General features: G+C 39.8%; 1 protein-coding gene across 2 annotated transcripts in view; it reads left to right on the forward strand.

Moving 5' to 3' along the window:
• Positions 1-26,078, forward strand: part of PDE7A (phosphodiesterase 7A) — a 104,343-nt gene that overhangs the window by 68,643 nt on the left and 9,622 nt on the right. For both annotated transcript variants that reach the window (XM_082364830.1, XM_082364831.1), the window contains exons 4-9: positions 11,064-11,215; positions 13,030-13,093; positions 17,944-18,039; positions 19,885-19,985; positions 25,372-25,503; positions 25,704-25,795. In XM_082364830.1, coding sequence (XP_082220956.1) covers positions 11,064-11,215; positions 13,030-13,093; positions 17,944-18,039; positions 19,885-19,985; positions 25,372-25,503; positions 25,704-25,795 — 637 coding nt within the window. The remainder of the gene's footprint in view (positions 1-11,063; positions 11,216-13,029; positions 13,094-17,943; positions 18,040-19,884; positions 19,986-25,371; positions 25,504-25,703; positions 25,796-26,078) is intronic.

Here is a 26,078-nt window from a genome sequence, read left to right on the forward strand (position 1 = left end):
GAAATTTTCATGGAATTCACCAAAGCCCATTGACGTCATCCAGACTGGAAGCCGTGGTCTCTCTGCCAACGTTGGACAAGATGTAATAGGAGGAGAATGTCTTTTCATGTCCACACAAGCGCAGTTTTCCGTTTTCTTTTACTCCTGACACGTGGTAATGTTCCATTCTATGTAAATGTGTTTCGCCCATTGTCTTGAGCCTTTTTATTCACTTTAGCACTTTATTCCACCCCATACTAGGGAACCTTTCAGGATATTTACATTGTAGCCTAAAAGGCTTTTAGCCTTACTCATCTTGTTCCTGGTTTCTGGCAGCCTCTGGCTCATTGTAGAGATTGAATATATTCCTGTTGCATCAAATTGACTAAAACTGTATTATCTTCTACCAGTTAGACTTCATAGGGTCCCATTTGTATTTCTCTAAGTATGATCTGTATTAGCTGTAAACTGAATTCAGGCTGGCTCCTGCCCTTCCGTTGAATCAAATGTCTCATGTTGTCTTTATTAGAATGACCCACTCTGAAAGCAGACAAAACTCTTCTTAAGTTTTGCCTTAGACCCTCAGGTGCATTTGATTTTGTGTTGTTTCTTATCTTCCTAACAGGGCTGTGTTAGACTTGGATACTTGTTTCATACTTAGTGATATGATCAGAAAGAACATCTGTTTCTGTGTTTATTTTGAGCTTAAAAGCTTATGTCATACTGATTTTATTGTCTTAGTTTATCTTAGTCTTTAATGTATAGTAAACTCCCACACAAACTCAGGTCCTCTTATATTCCAAAGCTTTTACTGCTTCTTCCCTTTAAGAATAGAAGTTGTTGTGTGGCGTTTCCCTCAGCCGTGACTTTTTCTGTTACATTGTTTTTCTTATTATCTTTCATACTGTACTGCCTGGTCACCACTTTCCTATTTACAAGCGTTTTTTTTTTTTTTTAACCATTATTTGTTTGATTTGCTAAGGTGGCTGTCCATGATTTGTAATTTAGTCTCTCATTCAGATGTGAGTGTGCCAGCCTCTACTTATAGTTCTGGTATTATAGACTAAGGTCATATCTGTCTGGAGTTTCTATTAAATTTTAGTTTGTTCCCAGTCATTCATTTATCTTGAAATCATGTCTGGTTGTTTCAGAAACATTTCTGTAATAGTTCATAGTCACAGGAAACAATCTCATGTCCTTTTCCCCTGTCTGTTCATCATGCATGTTCCTGCCTCCTTCCTATAACAATCCCCTTGCCAAGCAGTGCCTGTAGAGATGAGTACTGCTGTGCTGAATCGAATTAGGAAACAGAGCCTTCTGCCCCACCTGTATGTATTTTTTAAAATGTATCTAGTTTTCCAGGTGATTGTGAAGTGCCTGCATTTGAAAAACCACTGATTTTTGTTTCTTTTTTTTTGTCTCAGATTGAAAGAATATCTTATCTCCTAGATATCTTCTCTAACTTCATAGCATAAATTAGGGAACCCATACGGTTTGGACCTTAACCTTAATAAAATTTAATGATAGTTTAATTCTGCCTGTCCTTTGGAGAATTGGAGAAACTGGAGATTTAACTTTAAGCTTTATTTTGTATGTAATACAGTAAAGCTTGTGTGCTTTCTTTTCCTTCTTTTTCTCTCAGCTCACTAATAAGGGAATTAGGAATGTAACAAATAAGGAGCTGTGTTCAAGTCCTAAGTTTGAGCATAAGAGGGACCCAACATGTCACATATCTCATCTCTGTAGGAGAGTTGGGAGTGATATTGCTCAAGACGTGTTGATTTCCCAGCCCTTTTGTTTCCTTAACCTATTACCTATATTTCTTTTTTCTGTCCACTTTCTAATATGAAGGAGAAAAGAAATGCCTAATCCATAACAATAAGAGTAATCTTTTAAAGAGGGTTTTATATTGACTTTTATCAAATCCTGTCAAAGTGAATATTGAATTCTGCAAACTAAAGTTATAAGAATTGCTTAAGGGAAAGAATATTAGTTTATTCTCATGTTAACATTGATCTAATTTTAGATTATGAGTAGCTCATTTATTTCTTTGATTTCTAGTGAAGCTTGGAATGTCTATATATTTGTTTTAAAGTAATGATGCATGCATATTTTGAAATCTTTAAATATGTGCATTTAATTCTACAGTATGTAAAAGTATACAGTGGTCTTTAGGATGAAGTTATGCTATCATGAAGAATAAATCTGGCTTTGTTAAAATAAATAGTATGAAGTCATGTGCTTAAAAATATTTAAACATGAAACCAATGTTATATGTCAATTATACATATTGTTTTTAAAAAATTGATATCTGTAACAACTACAGCCATTAATGTTAGTGTTTATTCTTTGCCCAAAAAGACATATTGCTGTATTATCTCATTTGATTTTTACAACAGTTCTGTAAGACCTGTTTTTACAATGAGGAAACTGAGAATCAGTTCAATAACTTAAATAACTTTCCTAATGTCATAAAACTAGTAAAAGGGGCAGGGCTGGGATTCAAAATCAGATATGTAACTCCAAAGCTGATGTCTTTATTTGCCCTGCTGTACTGCTTCTCCGTATCAGAACAAGCTACTCTACTGAAGACCATTGCTCTAAACACCTAGCTGTTTTTTCTCCATTTATCCATGCATGCTAAATGTAGAAATTCTTCCAGGAAAACTTGAATTTAGATGTAGCTAAATGTGTTTATTCAGTATTAACAGTAGGCTTTCTGATATGGCTTCTGTTCTTTTTAAGAAAAATTAAAGAGGAGATTAGAACGAAGAATGTCTTAATATTTTTTATTCAGTTATCATTCAATATGACCTTGCCTTAGACTAGAGTTAAAACCTTACAGCACTGAATTTTAAAAAACATTTTTTAACAGTCTCCAAGGGTAATTCATGCTAATGCATCTAAATGATTGTTAGTTACGGTTTTAAGGTAGCAGATATAGTGACTGCAGGACTCCCTCTTGTGGACAATTAAAGCAAGTGGTGGTCAAGTCTCAAGATCCAAAGGCTTTTCTGTTAAAAACCTCTTTTGTCTAATAACTAAATATCGGTGACATCTTGGCCATGCCGTTTGGATGAGAGAAGAGGGTCTGTAGGAGAGTGGGGAGTGATACTGCTCAAGACGTGTTGATTTTCCAGCCCTTTTGTTTCCTTAACCTATTACCTATATTTCTTTTTTCTGTCCACTTTCTGATATGAAGGGAGAAAAGCAAGAGAAAAACATGGCTTCTAAATTTGCTGCTATCCCACATTTCATTACTGGCTCAGAGAAGCCAGGAGTGGATGACTGGAAGTAATCCCCATGATCATTAAGTAACGATGCTCATTTAGTTTTGGTGGGTTGATTAGTTCGTTCGTGATCACAGAGTGAGGTAATGTGATATTTTAGACGACAACCAGCAGCGCCAACAGTTCTTAATAGTAACTTGATTAAGTCACTGAGCCCTGTCGGCTTTCTAAGCTGGATTGGAATGTAGGTAACCATGTAAACTAGAACAAGCCCGAGACTTAAAATAAATAGTCCTAGCCTGGTGGAAGCTGGGCTTTAATAAAGACAACTTTAATCTGTTGTCTGTTATGCTGTGAAATAAATACTGGTGTGTCTCATGTCACAAAATGAGTTCGTGAGAATATTGGTTAATAGGGTCAGATTTTATGTAATATGGTCAGGGGGTGAGCCTTTTAGCCATTTAACTGAATGAAAGTACTAGTTAAGTTCTCAGGATCGTGTTCCCAGTTCCCCATGTATCCTCTTTTTATCTGTTCCTAAATGATACTACTTACTCAACTTGACACCTTCTCAATAGTGGCCTCTACTTGCTTGTTTCAGTATAGGAATTTTATTTTTAATCATTATGGGGAATCAGTGTGTATCTGTGTGTGGAGGAAGGCTGGGGGTGGGGTGAAGCAAACCTGAAGAAACTAAAATTTTCCATCTTAACATGATCTCATCATGCTTCATCCTTGATTTATAGTTACTGATTCCCTTTTCTTAGATCATATTTTGGAAGCTATTCTAGGATAGTTCTGGAAACCTCTCTAATTTTCTTTTGGAAAACCTATTCTCCAGTTTGATAATGTGTTTTAGAAGCCATTGAAATGTGCTCCTATGTGCTTGTTCTACTTCTGAGGGTTTGTTCTAAGGGAATCAGGACGTGTGCGAAGATTTAGTTATAAGAATGTTTATTACAGAATTGTTGGTAAGAAAAATGAAAGTTAGGAGCAGCCTAACAGCAAAAAGATTTAGTAAATTACGATAGTTTCATACTTTAGAATAATATGTGGCTAGTAAAAATGATGGCACATGTAAGTGCCATTTATTGACTTGAAAAGATGTTTGTGAATTTTTAAGTTAAAAAAATGCTGTGAACTCTCTGGGATAAAAGAGAAACTGTATGTTTACGCATATATAGGAAGTAATTCATAGAAAATACCTAGAGCACCAGGCTGTTGATAGCTGTTGTTTCTGGACTGCTAAGCCTTTCCATGCAACTTGTCCCCATTCTCAAACCCCGGTTGAGCGAAAGAGAAGGCTTAGGGCAGTTACTCCCAGAAAGGACCAGGAAAAACACCTTTTAAAGGAAAGGGATAGTGTGGCTCAAAAATAACAGGGCAGGAAGCTCTAGGGGTTGGTTCCTCCATCAAAACAACCACTAAACTGGAAAAAAAAGAAAATGGCAGAATTAATGATTTCAGGACTCTGGACCCTGATTGGACACTTATAACAACCAGGGGAGTGCCTGATGAGGGAGGGGCTGCTGTTCCTTGGCAGTTGAGCAGTGTGCACAAACCAGTGCTCATCCCCCGCTCCTCAGCCCCTCGACCTGTGGGGAGAGTGGCCCGTGTTTCTTTAGTGACTTGCTGAAGCCGGGTGGGCAGTGGGGACCTAGTCCTCCAGAAGTTTGGGGTTGCTTCTAGATGTCAGTCTGGCAGATCCTGAGGGTTAGGCACAGATGTTTGCCTTGGTTTCAGCCCTTTCAGCTGCAGAGGCTTTGCCCAGAAGCATCTACCAGAAGATTTAAAGAATCGGGACTTCTCTCCCCATCCCCCAGCCTTTGGAGCCAGACATTTAAGGGAACTCTCTGTTGGGTCTTTGGCTGACTGCAGAGATACTGTAGCAGGAATTTTAGTGACCACACCCAGCAAGGAATAAACAAAGTCAAATAGATATGCAAAGACAAAAATAGTTTGGTCACAAAAGAGTCACAAAATAGATGGCTTCCGCCCACAACAAGCAGAAATAAATAGCCCTGGAAGAGTGAGAGATTAGATTTCCAGTTGCCCCAGCATAATACTCACAATGTCCAGTTCTCAGTTAAAAACTATAAAACATACAAAGAAAATGGAAAGTATGGTCCATACATATGAAAAAAAGAACTTCACAAAAACCATCCTGAGGAAGCCCACACATTGGAATTGCTAATCAAAGATGTTAAATCAACTGTCTTAAATGCTCAATGAACTAAATAGCAAACTGCGGACAAAGAACTAAAGGAAATCAGGAAAACGTTGTATGAACAAAATCAGAATCTCAATAAATAGAAATTATAAAAAAGAACCCAACAAGTTCTGGAGCTGGCAAGTATGATAACTGAAATGAGAAATTCACTAGAGGGATTCAGCAGCAGATTTGAGCAGGCAGAAGAAAGGATTGGCGAACTTGAAGATAAGAACATTGAAATAATCCAGACTGAGAAGCAGAAAGAAAAAAGAATGAAGAAAAATGATGAGAGCCCAAGAAACCAGTGGGGGAATCATCATGGGTACCAACATATGACTCATAGGAGACCCAGCAGGAGAAAGAAGAGAGAAAGGGGCAGAAAAAATGATTTGAATGGTGGAAAACTTCCCAAATCTGATGAAGACATGGATATACACATCCAAGAAGCTTAGTGAACTCCAAGCAGGATAAACTCAAAGAGATCCACACAGAGATACGTTATAGACAAATAGTTGAAACCCAAAGGCAAAAAGAAAGATAACTGGGGCAGCCATGGTAAAAGCACCTGAATATTGAATATGTTTAATGCTAGAGCTGAACTTAAAATGCAAATGGGGATTGGAGTGAAAGGGGGAAAAAAGCACTCTAACAACTAACAAACACTGGAAGAGGAAAAGGGAAAGAAGATGGGATATAGAGTGATTTCCTGTATGGTGTTATTTCCTGTTTGTAATAATAAAACATTAAAGGATGATATCTAAAGCTGACAAGTAGTGGAAAACAAGTAGTGGAAATATAAGCATATTTAATAAAATGAAGGTATTTTTGCAAATTGTGAAGTTGTAGCAGTGCCCTTCAGTAGAGGATTGGTTCAGTAGATTATGGTCCATCCATATGATGGAATACTTTGTAGCCTCAGAATGAGGAAGGTCTCTGTGCACTGATAGGGAAAGAGCTCTGAGATAAATTTAAACAGTGCAGAACAGGTTATATGGTATGCTGCCATTTACGTCAAAGAAGTAGAAACATAGTATATAATGATGTTTCCATATATTTGATCCAAAAACTCAGAAAGGATACCTGCAAAACTTTTAAAAGGTGATCATTTTAGGGGAGAGTTTGGCAGTTGGTTGGATCAGAAACTGGTTAGGGGTAAGGTTTTTCACTGTGTTCTTTTCTCCCTCCCTCCTTCTTTCCCTCCTTGATTTTCATTTTTGAAACGTGAGTGCAGTACATATTAAAAATTAGATTAATGAAAAAAAATCAGATACCACCCCTCCCCCCATTCTGGTCCTATAAGTCTCAGGCAAAGCTTTGAGGTAGTTTTAATTACCATCTCTGCAAAGTCTCATGGGATTTTCAGTTCTTTCTAGAATGTAATCTTCTTAGGTATAGGCTCCTCAGGCCCCCTAGGTGAAGAAAATTCTTTTCACTGGATGATTTGCCATTTCATTTGGACAGGCTCTCTGTCCTTTCTTAGATTGTATGTGAAATAATCAGTAATTGTTAAGGCTGGTTCTATCACTAAGTGAAGGTCTGTTTCTTGTCCTGTTGTGTAGGTTATTTGTGGGATTAGTCTTGCCGGAAGGCATTGGGTTCCTATGATGAGTGAGCTTTTCTCCTTCAGTTAATATCTAATATTCATGCTCAACTTAACATGGTCAAAACAGAACTCTTGATAATGAGTCCCAACTTCAGGGCTCTGTGAAACAGGAAAAAAGACACGAATTATGGTTAGTTTTTTTTCAGTTAAGGAAAATGAGACATTGAGAAGTTGTGACTTGTGAGAAGTCAACCTGGAAAATAGGAATAAGGCAGGGGGAGGTACAGCAGTGATCTCGTGGGTAGAGCCCTGACTCCCAGACAGTGCCATCTGTCTTAACCATTGACAGTGTGAATCCTGCCATGTTGATGTAGGGACTTAGCACAGTGGATTGAGCCCCTTCAAATGAGGCTTATTAATTTTTTGGACCTTATGTAGTTATCCTCCCAAAGAGATTCTCAAGTTTACTTCAAGGGTGGATTCGTTTGGACATACAATTTGGGAGCAGTGATCCTACTATCAGTGTCCACGCACAGGATGCAAAGGAATTGCCAGTGATAAAATTGTTACCTTTTGTGTGTGATTTAAGATAGTAAATTGAAGGGAATGTTCATGAGGTCATGCTTATGACCTTGAACTCTTTTAGGTTGCTTTTCCATAATGAATAGAATACGTGTCTTCTGCAACATTTTTTAGAAGCTTTCTAAATGCCTTGGCTCTAATGCGTTAATTGTATTGCATTTCTACTTTGGTTTCTAAGGTTATATTTGTAAAATGGGGATGATAATCTTTGCCATCTTCACAGGATTGTTGTGATTATTAAATGGGATGGCAGATGTGAACGTGCTTTTTGTAAAACAGTAAAGTGCCTTTTAAATGCAGAGATGGCAGTACTCGTATTGCATTAATTAGTTCTCGTCTGCTCCCCATGTATTCGTGTCATTCCACTCTGTCCCTTCCAGGTCCAGTCTTTTCTAGGAATAAGACTAGAAGGGTCACATTAAATACTTGTATTTCTGGGACTTCCCTGGTGGCACAGTGGTTAAGACTCCGCACACCCAATGCAGGGGGCCTGGGTTCGAACCCTGGTCGGGGAACTAGATCCCACATGCATGCCGCAACTAAGAGTTCGCATACCACAACTAAGGAGCCCGTGTGCTGCAACTAAGACCCAGCACAACCAAATAAATAAATAAATAAAGTATATATATATGTATGTATTTAATTAAATACTTTTATTTCTGCACATTAGCTTTTTTCCCTCTGTTTCTTTCTGTACATACTTTCATCTAAATAAGGACAATTTTGAATAATGGTATACACAGAATTTTATCATAAACAGTCAACAAACCATACTGTAGAGATGTAATAAGAAACTTGTGAGTAATACTGTGGACACACAGCCTTTGTCAACAGATCTGTGTTTTAAAATCTAGTTGTCAGGGACTTCCCTGGTGGTGCAGTGGTTAAGAACCCGCCTGCCAGTGCAGGGGACACGGGTTTGGTCCGGGAAGATCCCACATGCCACGGAGCAGCTAAGCCTGTGTGCCACAACTACTGAGCCTGCGCTCTACAGCCCTCGAGCCACAACTACTGAGCCAAAGTGCCGCAACTACTGCAGCCCGCGCGCCTAGAGCCCGTGCTCCGCAGCAAGAGAAGCCACCGCAAAGAGAAGCCCGCACACTGCAGCAAAGAGTAGCCCCTGCTCACTGCAACTAGAGAAAGCCCGTGTGCAGCAAAGACCCAACACAGCCAAAATAAATAAATAAATAAATTTATTTAAAAAAAAAAAATCTAGTTGTCACCCTATATTGGCTGTATGATCTGATATATAATCTCTTGTAGATTCAGTGTGCTCATGTATAAAGTGGAAGATAATAATACTCGTTTTTTTTACATTGTTGAGGGCTAGGTGAGATACCTTTTTTTTTTTTTAATTTATTCATTTTATTTATTTATTTTCGGCTGTGCTGGGTCTTCGCCGCTGCGCACGGGCTTTCTCCGGCTGCAGCGAGCGGGGGCCACTGTTTGTTGCGGTGCACGGGCCTCTCATTGCAGTGGCCTCTCCCATTGCAGAGCATGGGCTCCAGGCACACGGGCTCAGTAGTTGCGGCTCGCAGGCTCCAGAGCACAGGCTCAGTAGTTGTGGTGCATGGGTTCAGTTGCTCCGTGGCATATGGCATCCTCCCGGACCAGGGCTCAAACCCGTGACCCCTGCATTGGCAGGTGGACTCCCAACCACTGCGCCACCAGGGAAGCCCTAGATACCTTTTTTTAAAGCACTTGGAACATTACTTTCACTGAACTTATTAAACTAACCTAATTTCCTCAAACATCCTAATTCCAGTTCAAACATAATCGCTTGATATTAATAACGTTACCATTTTGGTGCTAGTCCTTTTAATGTAAGTTACACTGATAAAGATCAAAATTTAGCTCCACACTTGTTCTAGATACTCTATTTTAGATCCACTGGGATGAAAAATGAAAAAAAACCCACGTAACTCTGCGTTATCTTATTTCTGGCTTATGTGAGTGTATGGGAACCTCAAAACTCATCAGGTATTTCACAAACAGTATGCATTTATTCATTTACTCAATATGTTTTCTACATACCTACATGGCACTATTATTAGGCTTTGGAATACAAAGATGAAAAAAAATAATCCGTGCCTGTATTGGAAGTCATCATTTGTTGAAGGAGACAGATAAATAAGCAATTGTAATAACAGCATCAAAAGTAGTGTGATAGGTGTCTGCACGGGTAGCCTTGAGAACCCAGAGGAGGTGCCTCCCATCTCTCCTACATGGGGAATGTGTATATATAGGTGTCCAGGTGTGCTTCCCAGGGAAGGTGTCATCTGAGTTGAGTCTGGAGAGGGCCAGAACCTGGAACATGAAGCCTTTTCTTCCAGGCCAAGAAGATGAGTTCATTTTAAAATGATGAGGGATCAGTGAATACTTTTATTTAGAGCAACATAAACAGATTTGGAACTTAGGATAATTACCTAGATGCATACCTCCAAGCAGTGGCATCAACATCAATTTTATTATCCTCTACATTGCCATCATTTATTTAATACCTATTATATATCTGACTCATGTGTATATTATCTCATTTAATCCAGCATCCTTTGAACTAGATATTGCCATTATTTTATAGATGAGAAAGCACTGGGTGATAGAGGTTAATAGAACAGTTAGTGACTGGACACACAAGAGAGAATGTGTTTGATTACCTGTCATTCCACCAGTGGGATGTTAATGGAAGGTAAGATGAGAGATGATGATCTGTTGATCCTTCGTCTTCACTTTCATGTTTTGTATTATGAACATTTCACTTAACTTAGTTAGAGTCTAGAATTTAAAGATAACATTCATGACACAAGACAGCTTGTAACCAATGTCTTTTATTTTGTCTGGTGCCCCAGAAACTTTGGTTCATTCTAACACTGCAGGGACACATGACCGTTAGACTCATGGAAAGAAAGCATATCCGTATCCAATGTGGAACCACATTTTTTTTTCTAGAGTTTTTCATCTTGCAGGATTTTTATCCCTATCCTTTAGAACTCTTACAGGGTATAAGCTGCTTTATTCTCCATTCCATCTCATTTTCCTCTGAATAAAATTCTCTTAAGGAAAGATTTGAAATGATACCTCATTAGGATTTGAGATGTTTGAGTTGAATAATTAATTCTTAAAGTCTCATATATAACTTGGGACCTGGCTTCTCAATATGAAGGATAGTTTGAAACTAGATTTTGTCTTTCTGCTTCATAGTGTTTGTATAGTGTATTGAAGCGATGGAGTGAAAGGTAATAATTCTTAGGAAGTTAAAAAAAAAGAACTGATTATTAATCTAACCACACTCCCTCCTCTTTAGCTTTCTAAATGCTGATAAAATTGGCAATTTGCCCCTTCATTCTTAGCTCTTTAATTGAAAGTACAAATAAAGTACCTCTTCTCTCCTAGAAATATGGCATGGCAGCTGATTAATTTTAAAGAAATATTTGTATGTAACTAGAAGGGGTACAACAAAGATACGGTATGCACAGTTTTGAGTCGCTCTACTCACCTCTTACTCCTTTTATTTCAGCTCAATCTGAAATCGAAGTTTCTGTGTCTGCAAGGAATATCAGAAGGTTACTAAGTTTCCAGAGGTATCTTAGATCGTCACGCTTTTTTCGTGGTACCAGCGTTTCGAATTCTCTAAACATTTTAGATGATGATTATAATGGACAAGCCAAGGTGTGTATGGCTTTTTCAAGAAAACATTAATTTTTAGATAAGTTTAATGAAGCCTTGTTTTTCCCATATGGTACTGATTTATAGAGCCTTTTTTTGTATGTGAAATCAGTTGAACCCATTTTTCAGGTTTTCCCTTTAGAGCAGCTAGCTGTTCATCCTATAATTAGGTATTACAGAGCAAGGAACATTTCTGAAGTAACTAAAATAATGAAAATGTTTTCGATTTATTATAACAGCAAGTAGATCAATAGAAAGTTAAGCTATAAGATCACACTTAACGCTGGGAAGAATATTATGGATTATCTGATCTAATTTCTGTATTCTGTAGTTAAGAACAGTATGGCCTTAAAAAAAAAAAAAAAAAAAAGAACACTATGGCCTAAATAGTATAAGGGACTTGGTTGAGCTCCCCCAGCTGGTTAGAAGTAAACCCAGCACAGGAAGACTCATGACTTTCAGTCAAATGATTTTTCATAGTCTCTTGTATCACTGAGATATTTGGAAGATTTAGATTTTTTTTAAATTAAACTCGGTGATTCTGTGCATCGTTTTCTTTATATAGTTTAAAAGAAGTATGTTAATGAAGGTGGAAGTTAGTTGAGGTTGTTTTTGACCAAATGAGGATTTTTTAATAATCTTATGTTTCTAATATTTGTAAAAGTATTCTTTGACTTAATACTTACAGGCCAGATGTTGTCAGTTTGTGTAGATAGGGTCAGGGTACCCACTCTACGGTTATACTAAAGTGAAAAAATTTGCCTCCCAGTTTGATAAAACAGATCAGTGGAAAAGTACTGATGCTTTCCTTAAATTTTAAAAAGTTCACAAGTTTTGTTTTTTAGAATGAGAATATTATGTGTATCATTGGTTGTTAGTATTATAATCTCAACCAGTAGTACCTTAATGTTGCTTATGTCGATTAGGTCATAAATGTATACGACAGTGAACTTTTGGATACAAAATAAAAATTTTTTCTTGAAAATAAAGTCCACAAAATTTTCAGGTTACAAATATATGGTGTAATAATATCTATTTGAGTTTTAAGGTTGTGGGATTTATTTACTTGGCTGAAATAACCATCAACCTAAAAATGAATATAGTAAATGCTATTGACTATTTTATAAGGATATTTAAAGAATATAAATAAATACCCATAAATTGGGAGTGTATTTTCAGAAAACGAATAACAAATAATTTAAGTGTAGTATAGTGTAGGTGTCTGGTGCCTAGGTTCCAGAATCAGACCACCTGACTTCAGATCCCAGCTCTGTTACTTTCTTGCCGAGCAAGTTAGTACTTTTTGCCTCTTTCCCCATCTATAAATGAGGATTGAAAACAATGCCTGCTTGATAGTGTCGGTATGAAGACTAAGAGTGAGTAAAGAGTAAAGCACTTTTAACAGTACCTGGGATATAGCAAGTATTCGGCTATTATAATTTACTTTTATTCGATTTTAAAAATCTGGTTTCTAGACCATGCAGTGTATGAACCACACTTCTGTGATGTTAAGTTATATTAGAATTCTTGACCGTTCATGGGAGTATAGGAATAAGTCGAAGGGAACACTAACCTGACCTATACATTTATTAACTGGAAAACAAAATAATAATTGTTTTTTCAAATGGAGTTTATCCCTTTGGACATATTCTGGAGCCGTTTGGAAAGGTCATGATTAAAGGGAGAATGATACTTAACATTTCTTAAAGTAAATCAACCACTTCCCATTTTCATTAACTTCCCTGTGGACTATCTACAAAAGATGGAGAATGTTACTGAAATTAAATTACAGTAGGAATGTTTGGTTTTCATTTCAGTGTATGCTGGAAAAAGTTGGAAATTGGAATTTTGATATCTTTCTATTTGATAGACTAACAAATGGTAAGTGAAGAATTTGACTTACTCAAGTTAATGTATTCTCGAGATTGCTGCACTGATGGTACAGCCGCTGGTGGGCTGCCGCTTTCATTTACTTAGGTTAGGAGCCCTCCGCTGGCAGAGGGAGCATTGTTGTGTTGCTTCTTTAGTGACTGACTTGTAAGCCTAGAGAATCAATCTAAACATTTATTTTTTGATTATTACTCTTAGTAGTAATCCAAGGTAATAACCACTGTCGTCATCACTTGGGCGCCCCTTATTAATGCTACTGTTACTAATAACCCAAGGCGAACATCACCATCTCACTGTTGTTGATTTTTCTTTTTTGGTTTCTTCTGTACTGTAGTCACAGTGACATCCTCTGATCTTGTTTTCCAGTTTTGACAGCCCCAGATATGTGGTAGATTACTGACCTTTTGAGAGATGGCTTTTCTTCCAGCTCTGGCCCCTAGGCCTTCCTTTCTCTGCGCACTTGACAGATGGTGTGTTGTGATCAGCAACAGTGGTTCCTTCTGGCCCTGCTTCTCCGTGGCGGGGTCGGGTGGGGTGGGGAAGAGCTCGTGGCTTCTTGAGGGGGCGTATCAGAATCTACGGGAAGTATGAGTGCTTTGAAAAAGACAGGTGATTCTGATCTGTTTACCTCTTTCTGAGTTTTGTTTTGCTTTGTGGGAAGGGTTCATTTTTCTTTATTCTGTTTGGGAATGGGAACAGAATTCCCTTTGAGAATCATTCTTTATTTAGTGTAAAATTTTTGGCATTAAAAAAAAGGTGGTACCTGTAGTCCGACTAGACTTTGCCCCTTTTGCCTTAATATGTTTTAAATGAAGCAGAGTGGAAAGTTCACTGAGAGGAAGTCAGTTCTGATGGTTGAGAATGAAATAAATATGTGATTCACTGCCGTACTTTGAAATCACTATTTTTTTCTTATTTTACTTTAGAATAAAGCTCCTTTCCTAAGAAAGCCAAATATGGGAAATGGACAAGCAAACAGAACTGTATTCATCTTGAGAATAGATAGCATGGGCCTAGCTTTTTAGTATCACTGCATCATTTGCTCTGAGCTGTATGGTCAGGCATAGTGAGGATACCTTTGTGATCACCTTCTAGTTGTCTGTGGACTGCTGACCGAAAATAAACTGGAGCGACCCAGGCACAAGTGTAAAGACAGTAAAGTTCTCCTCAGTGGCAGAGCCTCCCTCCCGCTTCCCTGCCTTTTGTGTTTCCCCCTTTTCTCTTCCTGCTCCCCTCTCTTTTGCCCTCTGGTGACTAGTGTCTGTTCCTCTCCCTGCCCCCCCTTGGGTCTGTCCACACAGAAAAGGCTCTAATATCATTTAGGGCCCATCAGAGGCTCTTACTATCAGCTGTCCTTCCTTGCAGCCGTCCCCCTTTTTGAAAATACAGGTGCCTCAGCTTCTTCTAGATCTGGGAAACTCCCCTTCCCTAATGCACCACAAATGTTACTTCAGTCATTATCTCAAGATAAACATAGATAAGGCAGTAACACCTTCAAGGTCTAGCCTCACATAAGCACTAACAGCTCTTAGCCTATTCTTAGTCTCCTGGGACACTTGTCGCCCACTGAAATAGTTGATTGTTTTTCTCTAGATTTTATTTTTGAAAAGAACATGCCTGCTAGTCAGGGGGCGTGGCGATAAAAGCGGAATGAGGGTGACAGTGCAGGATGGGCAAAAGTAGTAGCCACTACTCCACGGCAGTTAACGTAGCACTTGGCTGTCCTTTGATCGCCTCACTCCTTTTTGCGGAGAAGGTGGCCGAGTGGTTTCTTCCTGGAGTTGTTAGCGGTCAGTAGCAACGACCCATGGTTAGGCACCCACCTGTGCTTTTACAGACGGTGATATCTACGTTCAGTGCACTACAGTCACCCAGAAGTTACAGGAATTCTATACACGAAGAGATATTATTGGGAAACAAATGGGCAGGAGAAAATTCCTTTAACTTGCATTATTTAATTGGGTCTGCTTTCCTTTCAAAGCTGCTTAGCCTGAAATGAATTCTGGATGATATCCGTACATAGTATCCAAGTATATAGTTTTCCCTTCTTGCTATTGATCCGGTGTGTTCTGTGTTTCTTCCTCTGGTGATTTCCCAAACGATACTGTGAGGAGGGCAGGGAAGAAACAAAACTCTGATTCCCAGCTTGTCCACTGCAAAGCGGGAAGTAGTTACTATCTGGTAGGATATATTTGATGTTGCTTTTGCAGGAATGAGTTAGGTTACATGAGATAGCAAGATAGGGCTAGTCACCCCCAAAAGTCACCTGGCGCATGAGGACCCTCGTTGCCAGGCCTGTGTTATAGCCGTAGCCCAATCCTGCCAGCTCCCAAGTATTGAAGAGAATCACATCCTAAAACCTGTCGAGAGCCGTAACACCTTAGGCAGGTCCGTCCTTCGATATATCTTTATATAAAGGGTAACTTTTCTATAAGTACAATTTTCTTTTCCAAGAAGGTGTTTCCATTCTCATATAAAATAACTTCTTCTATGCCTGTTTCTTGTTTAACGTATCAACTAAGCATTATCACTTGCTTTGAAATGTTTCGTTGACTTGTGTTCTTATTTACTGGCATTAAGTCAGTTGGTATCTTATAAACTGAAAATGAGAAAAAATGTTGCATACAGTTTTTCATTTTGATGTGGGTGGCACACTTGAATAGATTGGTTCTTGTCAGATTCCCCTAGGGTTTTTGGTGGAGGACATTAACATACGTTCCTTACTGCCATTTGCCTGAATTCCAGATGAGGGAATTTTACCATTTGATTGCAGCTTTCTTAAAACTTATTCTAGACCCTAGAAATTGGTAATTTATTTCATTAGGTTTGGGAAACAATTTTGGGAGAATCCTGTGATTACCTAAATATACAGAATGAATATACATTCTTTTTTTTAAATTGAGGCATAATTGACATATAACATTAAGTTAGCTTCAAACATGCAATGTAATGATCTGCTATTTGTATGTACTGCAGATAATTGCCACAGTGGGTCTAGTTAACATCCGTCAGCATACATAGTCACGGTTTTATTCATTATGATGAGAATTTTTAAGACCTTCTCTCAGCAGCATTCAAATACACAATGCACCCATTTTGTCCCCTTGCCCCACCTCTGACAACCAACCACCGGTCTGTTCTCTGTATCTGTGAGCTTGAGATTTTGTTGTTTTTGTTTTAGATTCCACATATAAGTGAGATTATACAGCATTTATCTTTCTCTGTCTGACTTACTTCACTTAGCACAGTTCCCTCAAACTCCATCTATGTTGTCGCATATGGCAAGATTTCCGCCTTTCTTATGGCTGGGTAATATTCCTCTGCATATACACCACGTTTTCTTTATCTGTTCGTCCATCGATAGGCTCTTAGGTTGATTCCATGTCTTGGCTATTGTAAATAATGCTTCAGTGAAGATGGGGGTGCAGGTATCTCTTCGAGATAGTGATTCCATCTCCTTCAGATATATACCAGCAAGTGGGATTGCTGGATCATACGGTAGTTCTACTCTAAATTTCTTGAGGAACCTCCATGGTTCTCCATAGTGGCTGCACCAGTTTACAGTCCCACCAACAGTTGCACCAAGGGTTCCCTTTTCTTCACATCCTCGCTAACACTTGTTATCTCGTCTTTTTGATAATAGCCATTCTGACAGGTGTGAGTTGATGTCTCATTGTGGTTTTAATTTGCATTTCCCTGATGATTAGTGATGTTGAGCAGCTTTTCTTGTACCTGTTGGCCATTTGTATGTCTTCTTTGGAAAAATATCTATTCAGATTCTCTGCCCATTTTTTAAAACCAGATTGTTTTTTGAATATACATTCTGAAATATCTCTATATATGCCTTAAGAAAAGTTGATTGTTACAGTGGTTATAACAGAAACATAGCTCACTTCTTCGCAAATGATTCTAGACCACATGGGCTCATGTTTGTACCAGTAGAGTGTTACTAGGATTTGAATGCATTTTTACATTTAACTCCTTAAAGGTAAAAGATTTGGAACGGTTTTTTCTTTCTGTTGGAAGGTGATGTGTCAGATGGTTTTTGGGAAGACTCTCTCTTGGTTGCCACCTCCTTTCCAGTGTTACTTATGCAAACCTTGTTCCAGTTAGTTTACTTTTTTCCTCATCTGTGGGCTTCTAAACAGTTGTTCAGGCAGTTCTGGATAATTAGTTTAGCCTGATAGTTCTTTGTAATTCTTCATAAATATTATTACCACAGATTTTCATTGTGGAACTAGTTGGGTCTTTTATACATGTTTGTAAGAATCATAGATTTCTTTCGAGAATACTGGAATCATGTTTATGTTATTGTTATTGTCTGAACGCTGGCAGTAATTTATGAGCTCACACAGCTTTAAAACCTACAGTCTGTTTAATTGCTAAATAACATAGCATATGCAACCAAGGCGCTTTGCTCTGGGACACCCCCATTCAGAGCAGCGTGGTGGAGGGATGGTTATGAGGAGGTTAAGTGCAGCCATGTTTTAGTTGCTTTGGGAAATTGAATTAAACTTACTCAGTGTGGATCATTTTCAAAGTTTTCTATCAATTCTAATTATTTTGGTGTCTTTAAAAAAAAAACAACTCATCTATTCAAAAATGTTTATCTTCCAGTTGTTTGGTTTTGGAAAAATAAAACCAAAAAATCTTTTTTTCTTAGAATAGAAAGAACGTGTGATATTTAAAATTCAAAACTGGTAAAATAAGTTGTAAATTTTAGACAGACAAAAAGTAGGACTTAGTACTCTTTATGTTTTATATTCAAACCTATATTTGGAAGCACAGTGCAGTTACATTAGCTTGTATTCCTGCTAATATCTCCTCTTCTTCCTTTTTAGGAAATAGTCTCGTAAGTTTAACCTTTCATTTATTTAGTCTTCATGGATTAATTGAGTACTTCCATTTAGATATGATGAAACTTCGTAGATTTTTAGGTAAGTGATTCTAACCCATTTAACAGCAGTAAGATTTATACTGGTACTTGTTTAACTTTTCTCTCAATTATATCAGCTGTTGCTCTAAAACTAATCACCCCAAAGTTAGTGGCTTAAAAAAACACACACGTTTATTTAGCCCCGAGTCTGCGGGGCCGTGGAGCGCTGCTTCTGGTCTGGCTGAGCTTGGTTGTGTCCCCGCCTTTGACACCCAGTGAGCTGCACAGCGGCTTCGTGGGCCGCAGCTGGGACACCGGGCCTGACCCGGCTCAGCTCTACATGATCTCCTGTTAAATTAAAAGGAGGCAGAGGAGTTTGGCACCATAATAGAGCCACTTTAAAAACAAAAAAAGGAAAAAAAATTATTTTACAACAAGCCGAGCTTGTTCAAAGAGCGGTGGCCAGTTGGCAGGAGAGCGCTGGCACATCCAGACCCCCGAGCCCAGCCTGGACGCTGGCCCGCCTTGCTGTCCGCCGCATGCCGGTGGCCAGAGCCCGTCAGGTGGAGGGGGGGGCCGCACCTCTGGGTGGGGGAGCTGCGAAGGCCCAGTGCCGCTGGGGGCCGGGGGTGTGTGGTGAGGAGCTAGGTCAGCTTTGCTGTCAGTCTCCCACGTCAGCCACGGCTTCCTCACAAAGGTGACACAGTTTCTGCCCTTTCCTAAATTTTTGAAGGCTAAAACCTTAAAAGATCCAGGTACATTGCACTGGGGTCTCCTCTTTTTCTGATCCCAGAAATCTCGTGACAGTAAACTTCAGAGATTATTTTGAATATGTTTTAATGTGCAGAGTGATATTTAAGAGCACTCTGCTAGGAAAAAAATTGGAGTCTTTCACCAAATAAAGAAAAACGTTAGAAGAAAATTAGCATGAGGATTCTTATTTTTGTAACGAAGGTGATAATGTTTTCTTTCCTCTTAATTAGCAAACTGAGATAAATTTATTACCTAAGACGTTGAGAAACTTCTAATGCATATTTATTTACAAATTGTATGCCTGCAGTACTGTACTAATATCTGTTATAAAACACATAAATAGATATTAACACGAGTATTTAGAAAACTATTTTAAAGGATGGGATCAAAGTAAATACAGAATTCTAATGCTCTTCGCCTCCCACCAGCGAGTCCTAGTTCACCACCTTGGGGCTGGCACCTGGAGATCACTGGATTGAGTGTTAGGCTGTGGGGGCCACAGTGCAGGTTTGGTGGCAGTGGGGACGGCTCTACCCCCTCATCCTAGTCTACTTTTTCGTGGTAGCGTAATGCAGACACTGAGCAGAGAAGGCAGGGTTAACAGATCATCCTTCCCGACCACTGAAAAACTAATTGCAGATCTGAAACTCACCGCACTGATGGGGCATCCCAAGGATCGTGTTCACATTCCCCAACATCTGTATTATTTTAGCCTCATAAAGATTTTTGTTCTCTGATGAATTCCTAGTTCCTAGAACAGTATCTACTACAATGAGTATTTGTTGAATGAACTGTACAGTTTTTATTAAACTGAGAAACTCTTTTTAAATTAAAAAAAAAAAGTCAGAGGAGTGTGGCACAATGGTAGATTGACATTTAAAAAGAGAAAAAAAGGAAAAAATAATTTTATAATTTTGACATGAATACCTTCATGCCATTTAAAGAGTTTCAAACAAGAGTCAAAGTGGTGTTGATGCCTTGGGTATACATGTGAGTTATGGTAAGTGATTATCATCTCCCCGAATCGGAACAATTAGCTGATAGCCACATGAGAAGGGTAAGTGGAGAATGCATAACTGTTGCAGTTTTTGTATTTGTACATGCCTCCTGTTGACAGTTAAATTTGGGGGTCTTTCTTTTTTCTTTGACGCAGTTATGATCCAAGAAGATTACCACAGTCAGAACCCTTACCACAATGCAGTCCACGCTGCAGATGTCACTCAGGCCATGCACTGTTACCTAAAAGAACCTAAGGTAAGCTGTTGGCATTTACAGTCAGTGAAAATCCTGAGAAAATGCCCTTGATTTAATTTCGAATACTTTTCCTTAAGTGAATGATTTAATCAGACTTAAAATCAGAAGCTTCCTTCACGAGAATGAGATGTAGCTGGATCAAGTTTCCAGGTGTGGCTGTATTTGTAAGTTGACAGCTAGAGAACTGGGGTGATTGTCGAGAGTGAGGCTGGAGAAGCCCAAGCGAGGGCCAGGCCGTACGGCCCGGCCACACGTGTCAAGTCACCTGGCGTTTACGCTGAGCTCCACGAGGGCAGGGATGACACTGGTCAGGTCCCGTGATGAATAGGGAGCTACGGAAGGGAGGCAGGAGACTTCACAAAGCTATCCTGGCTGTGGGGGGGAGAATAACTCATACAAGACCAGAAACATGCACGCTGCCTGTCAGGAGCTGTTTCGATAGCCTTGGGGCAGGAGAGAGGCAGCCGGCTGGTGAGATCTCTTGGGAGTCAGAACGTGGAGGATGTGGTGTCTGGATTCATCTAGGGGAGTGAAACAGGGAGAGGAGTCGGTGGAGACTGTCCCCGGCCGCCGAGTAGCAGATGGGAGTCGCTGTGAGGGAGAGAATGTAGAAAGGGACGGGGGGCTGGCAGAGATGATGAGCTCCATTGTGGGCACGTGCGGTTAAATGTATTCGAGCCATATCCGAATGCAGGTGTCTAGTAGAGAGTTGCATAGGAGTCTGAAGCATAGCAGAGAAATCAGAGTTGGGGACCATCAGCTGTAGATGTTAATGGAAGCCGTGTTTGCCCACGGACGTTTCCTGTTCCTGGAGGTTGTAAAGTTACATCTGCCACCCTTAGCCCTACTTCCGAACTCGCCTCCGCAGGGATCTTAGTTCCGGCCAGATGTTGGGAGGGAAGCAGGCTGACGGAGCCAGTTGATGCTAGTTGATGCCAACTCTGAGAATACAGCCGTGTGCTTGCCAGTCTTCTGATTTTTCAAGAGATGTGGAGTATGTGAAAGTACCCCAATTTTTAAAGTATATTATGACTTTAAAAAAAAATTTTTTGTGGCATCATTTATATGCAGTAGTAAAATGCATACATTTTATGTGTGTAGTTTTGATAAATGAATACTCCCATGCACCCCAATTTTTTAACTAAAGTTTAAAACAAACTTTGGGCCAAGCCTAAAGTGTCTGTTTAACAGTCTTGTGGGAGAAGTTGGTAAGTAATCACCATACAGCCAGGGAAGTGGAATGACGGAGCTAATGGCCACGCCCAGCCCGAAGCCAGGCACCCAGCAGGACCAGAGGGGCAGAGAGTGTGCAGGGTGAACGTGGGTACAGACACTGTCTTACCCGTGCAGCTCTGGCAGCACTAGTTTTAAACACTTTTTGCCTATGTAGCTCTGATCATTCTTATTTTAAACACTTTTCATCATTAACATACCCAGTGAACTCTTCAGTCAAAGCTTCAGTTAAGGATACAGATAAGATCACTAAGATTTAAAATACAGCAATTCCCTTCTCCCTTATCATAGAGATAAGAAAATAGAAATAGAGTCACTCAGAGTTGACTTGTACCTCTTTTACTTCCTGGTCCTTTACATGGCATCGCATTGTCGAGTGTTTTCATTCATTTGTTCTGTCCGTTTTCCTGGCGCTAGGAATCCAGTGGTAAACAAGACAGGAAAGGTCCCTGGCCTTCAAAAAGTTGCCCTCCCAGTTGGGGGGCAGGGGGGGCAGTCTTTAAACAGATAAACAGAACTTTGACCTCTACTGTGGTAACTGCTGCTGTGAAGTCACGTAAATAGGGTAATGTGCTGGGGAGTGAATGGGTGGCTGGCGAGAGCTCACAACTTCAGACAGACGGTCGGGAACCATATAAACCGAGAGGCAGTGTTTGAGAAGGAGGCAGCCACGGAGAAGAATCCAGGTGCAGAGGGAACCGTAAAGAGAAAGCCTTATATACAGTGTTTAGTGGGAAATCTGCTTCCGTTTGTTTGTTTAAACACCAACTTTTATTTTATGGATTGGTGCTGTTACTAGTTTTTTTTATTGTTTTTTATTTTATTTATTTTTGGCTGTGCTGGGTCTCCGTTGCTGCGCACGGGCTTTCTCTAGTTGTGGCGAGCAGGGGCTACTCTTCCTTGCGGTGCACAGGCCTCTCATTAAAGTGGCTTCTCTTGTTGCAGAGCACGGGCTCTAGGCACGTGGGCTTTAGTAGTTGTGGCACATGGGCTCTAGACCGCAGGCTCAGTAGTTGTGGCACGTGGGCTCTAGGACGCAGTCTCAGTAGTTGTGGCACGCGGGCTCTAGAGCACAGGCTCAGTAGTTGTGGTGCACAGGCTTAGTTGCTCCGCGGCATGTGGGGTCTTCCCAGACCAGGGCTCGAACCTGTGTCCCCTGCACGGGGGAATCAGCATTGGCAGGCGGATTCTTAACCATTGTGCCACCAGGGAAGTCCTGCTTTCAGTTTTTATATCTTATGATTTATACGTAAGAGCTAATTCCTGCCTCTTCTTTTTTTTTTTTAATTTAAATTATTTATTTACTTATTTATTTATTTTTGGCTGTGTTGGGTCTTCGTTTCTGTGCGAGGGCTTTCTCCAGTTGTGGCAAGTGGGGGCCACTCTTCATCGCGGTGCGCGGGCCTCTCGCTATCGCGGCCTCTCTTGTTGCGGAGCACAGGCTCCAGACACGCAGGCTCAGTAGTTGTGGCTCACGGGCCTAGTTGCTCCGCGGCATGTGGGATCTTCCCAGACCAGGGCTCTAACCCGTGTCCCCTGCATTGGCAAGCAGACTCTCAACCACTGCGCCACCAGGGAAGCCCCCCTGCCTCTTCTAAGTAAAAAAAAAAAAAAAAAGAAAGAAAGAAAAAATATTTGAAAACGAAGAAATTATTGAAAGTTCCTTCTGTGTGTACTTGTATCAGCTCTAACTTTAGTATTTATTTTTTATGTCCTCAAAGCTGAACCTCAGAATATAGATTATAATTTTGTTCCAGTTGAGCCTAACGGCATCTAATAGCAACAGTCAGAAATGGGAATAACATTTGTCTTTTTTAAGAAAATCTAGTTTTAAAAATTGCATTAATGTCATTGACTTCCTTGTCTTTGTTAGGAAACTCATAAAGTTTTTTTTCTGATGAAAGATTTTTGTAACAAGCAGAAATATTGCATTTTTATTCAAAATTTTTTTTGCATGTGTGATCTGTTTTCAAACTTAGAACTTACTTTTCCTTCACAGAACTTTAACAACCCAACTGCTGCTTCTCATGTTTCTATTTTTAATAGTTAACTCTTTAATCTACCTGAGACTGTTTGATGTCATGTGTAAGTCATACATTAATTTTTAACAATTCTGGATTATTGCATTCTCCCAGGCTGGTACACGTCTGTTCTTCTGCCAAAGTTATCATGAGAATATAACTTCTGAATATTGCTTAACAAATCACATGTTCTTAAGATATCCACAGCCATGCCTGCATTTTCATGTCAGGAGGGGACGTAGCTTTACATGCAGGGTGCTCCGTGGAGCATGCCTTCCGTTCATCTTGATTAGTCAGCAGCACTCCTTTTATTTATTTATTTATTTATGGCTGCGTTGGGTCTTCGTTGCTGCGCGCGGGCTTTCTCTAGTTGCGGCGAGCGGGGGCTACTCTTCCTTGCGGTGCGCGGGCTTCTCACTGCGGTGGCTTCTCTTGTTGCGGAGCACGGGCTCTAGGCGCGCAGGCTTCAGTAGTTGTGGCTCGTGGGCTCAGTAATTGTGGCTCATGGGCTCTAGAGCGCAGGCTCAGTAGTTGTGGTGCACGGGCTTAGTTGCTCCGCGGCATGTGGGATCTTCCCGGACCAGGGCTCGAACCCATGTCCCCTGCCTTGGCAGGCGGATTCTTAACCACTGTGCCACCAGGGAAGTCCAAGCAGCACTTTTAAAATCTTTTATTTTTTTTTAATGCTTTTGCATATCCTAAAGAGGAAATAATTGTCCTCATCATCTTCTACCCATTCATTGAGTTTCTCTATATACCATTTACAGGTAATACAAAAATAATTTACATTCTCTGCCCTCAAACAGCTTACACTATTTTAGTGGATTCAGGCCCTCCGACAGTGGTTTTTTTCAGACCAAGATGAACTTGGTGCAGGGGATGGAAAAAAAATCCATTCTGGCATAGAAAGAATATACTAGAATTTGAATCAGAAATTTTTTTATCTCATATTTTAAAACTTTTCAGTTTTCATCTGTGTTTTATCATGTGCAATGTGGGTTGGCTCCGTGTTGTAATCTGTAAGTAAGTATACCTATATTGGTGGCATATGCTCAGAATACTTTTCTACTGTTAGGGCACAGGACCCTACACGTTTAGAGAGCTCTGCCCTAGTGTAAAGCTAAACAGGCGCACGCTGCGCTCTGGCAGCGTTAGTGTGGCGGGATGTGAAATGTGCTGCAAGAATGCAGTCAGTCATTTGTGGGCCGGGGCTGGGCGAGGGCTGGGCTGCAGGCGGAGAACGGAGGTGGGGTGGCGAGGCACTGGTGGAGCTGGGCCTTAGAGGGAGAGTAGAAGCTTGCCGGGAAGTGAGAGGTGGTTCATGAAAAGCAGGTGCGACACACCCTGGGTGAGCATTTTTTATCGTTGAAAACTTCAGTCAGGTAAATAAGCTTATTTATTGTGATTATTTTATCAAGAATAGTAAATGACTGTGGAGAGTAAAATTATAATGGCTAGTGTACAGGATGGCTTTTCCTGAGATGAATGCACTGTGTATGCTGTTCTGAACTGTCCATCCATTGGGAGAGGATTTCATTCCCAACTTGACATAAACTTCCGCTCCGTGACGACTCAGTAGCTTCCTTCAACATTTGGGACCTCAGAAGTAACCTTGCATTTGGGTTCTTGATTGAAACCCAGTAACCAATTTATTGATAAACACACACCCTCAGTCATAGGTTTGCAGTATTGTACACTTAAAACATCTGTTAGAACGGTAGATCTCACCTTAAGTGTTCTCACCATGATAAAAATTTTTTTAAAACCTCATAGGCCTTCTCTGACAACAGTAACAGAAATACTCAAATCTCTGTTTGTTGTTTGAAAACTTTTATTTCTCAAGAAGGTGGTTTATACTTTAGCTGTCATCTTAATTATGCTAGTTTCAAATGAAGGATGAGGTGCATCCTTGAATTCCACGCGGGCAGGGACACCATTATACCACGCCTGCCGCCAGGGTCGGGAGGAGGGCAGCCCCTGGCAGGCACGCCGTGGCCTGGGTGAGCAGTCTGAGACACGTGGCGGGAGGAGACCATCGACACTCGTTCGGGGCTGATTTAGAACAGCTACTGTAATGGCGCAGAGCGTGTTTCCAATATGTCTGTAATCAGTTACTCCTTGCCGCACTCCAGCTTGCCAATTCTGTAACTCCTTGGGACGTCTTGCTGAGCTTAATTGCAGCTGCCACTCATGATCTGGATCATCCAGGTGTTAATCAACCTTTCCTTATTAAAACTAACCATTACTTGGCAACTTTATACAAGGTTAGTGCAATTTTATCCTCAAAATTTAATATTCTTGCATTCTAGAAAATGTGTCATGTTTTAAAGAAGTGAAAGGAGTAAATAAATTCTCAATGAATGTTTGAATTTTAATCAGATTAATATTACTTACAAATAATTCTTTATGTTCAGAAAAAGACTTAACCATTTACTCAGATATGCCCTTTTTTTTTTTTTTGTAGAATACCTCAGTACTGGAAAATCACCACTGGAGATCTGCAGTGGGTTTATTGAGAGAATCCGGTTTATTCTCACATATGCCATTAGAAAGCAGGTAGGTTGGATTAAGACAAAATTAATTAGTTATGAACTGTGGAAATTAAGTTGCAAAAACAACTGTATAAAGTTTTTAAAATTATGTTGTTATATTCAGGTGTTCCACAATTTTTGGGTAAATTATCTTATTTTACAAATTTACATCAAAATTTTAATAATTTAAACCTGTTCTGAAATACAGTCAGTAGTAATTTTTTTTCAGTGAATTTTTATGAAGGATCACTCATAGATACTATAAAATCCACTCCAAATACACAATGGCTCAGTCATGGTTTACTGCT

The sequence above is a fragment of the Balaenoptera borealis genome (genome assembly GCF_965194805.1).
Source record: "Balaenoptera borealis genome assembly, chromosome: 17".
Lineage (NCBI taxonomy): Eukaryota > Metazoa > Chordata > Mammalia > Artiodactyla > Balaenopteridae > Balaenoptera > Balaenoptera borealis.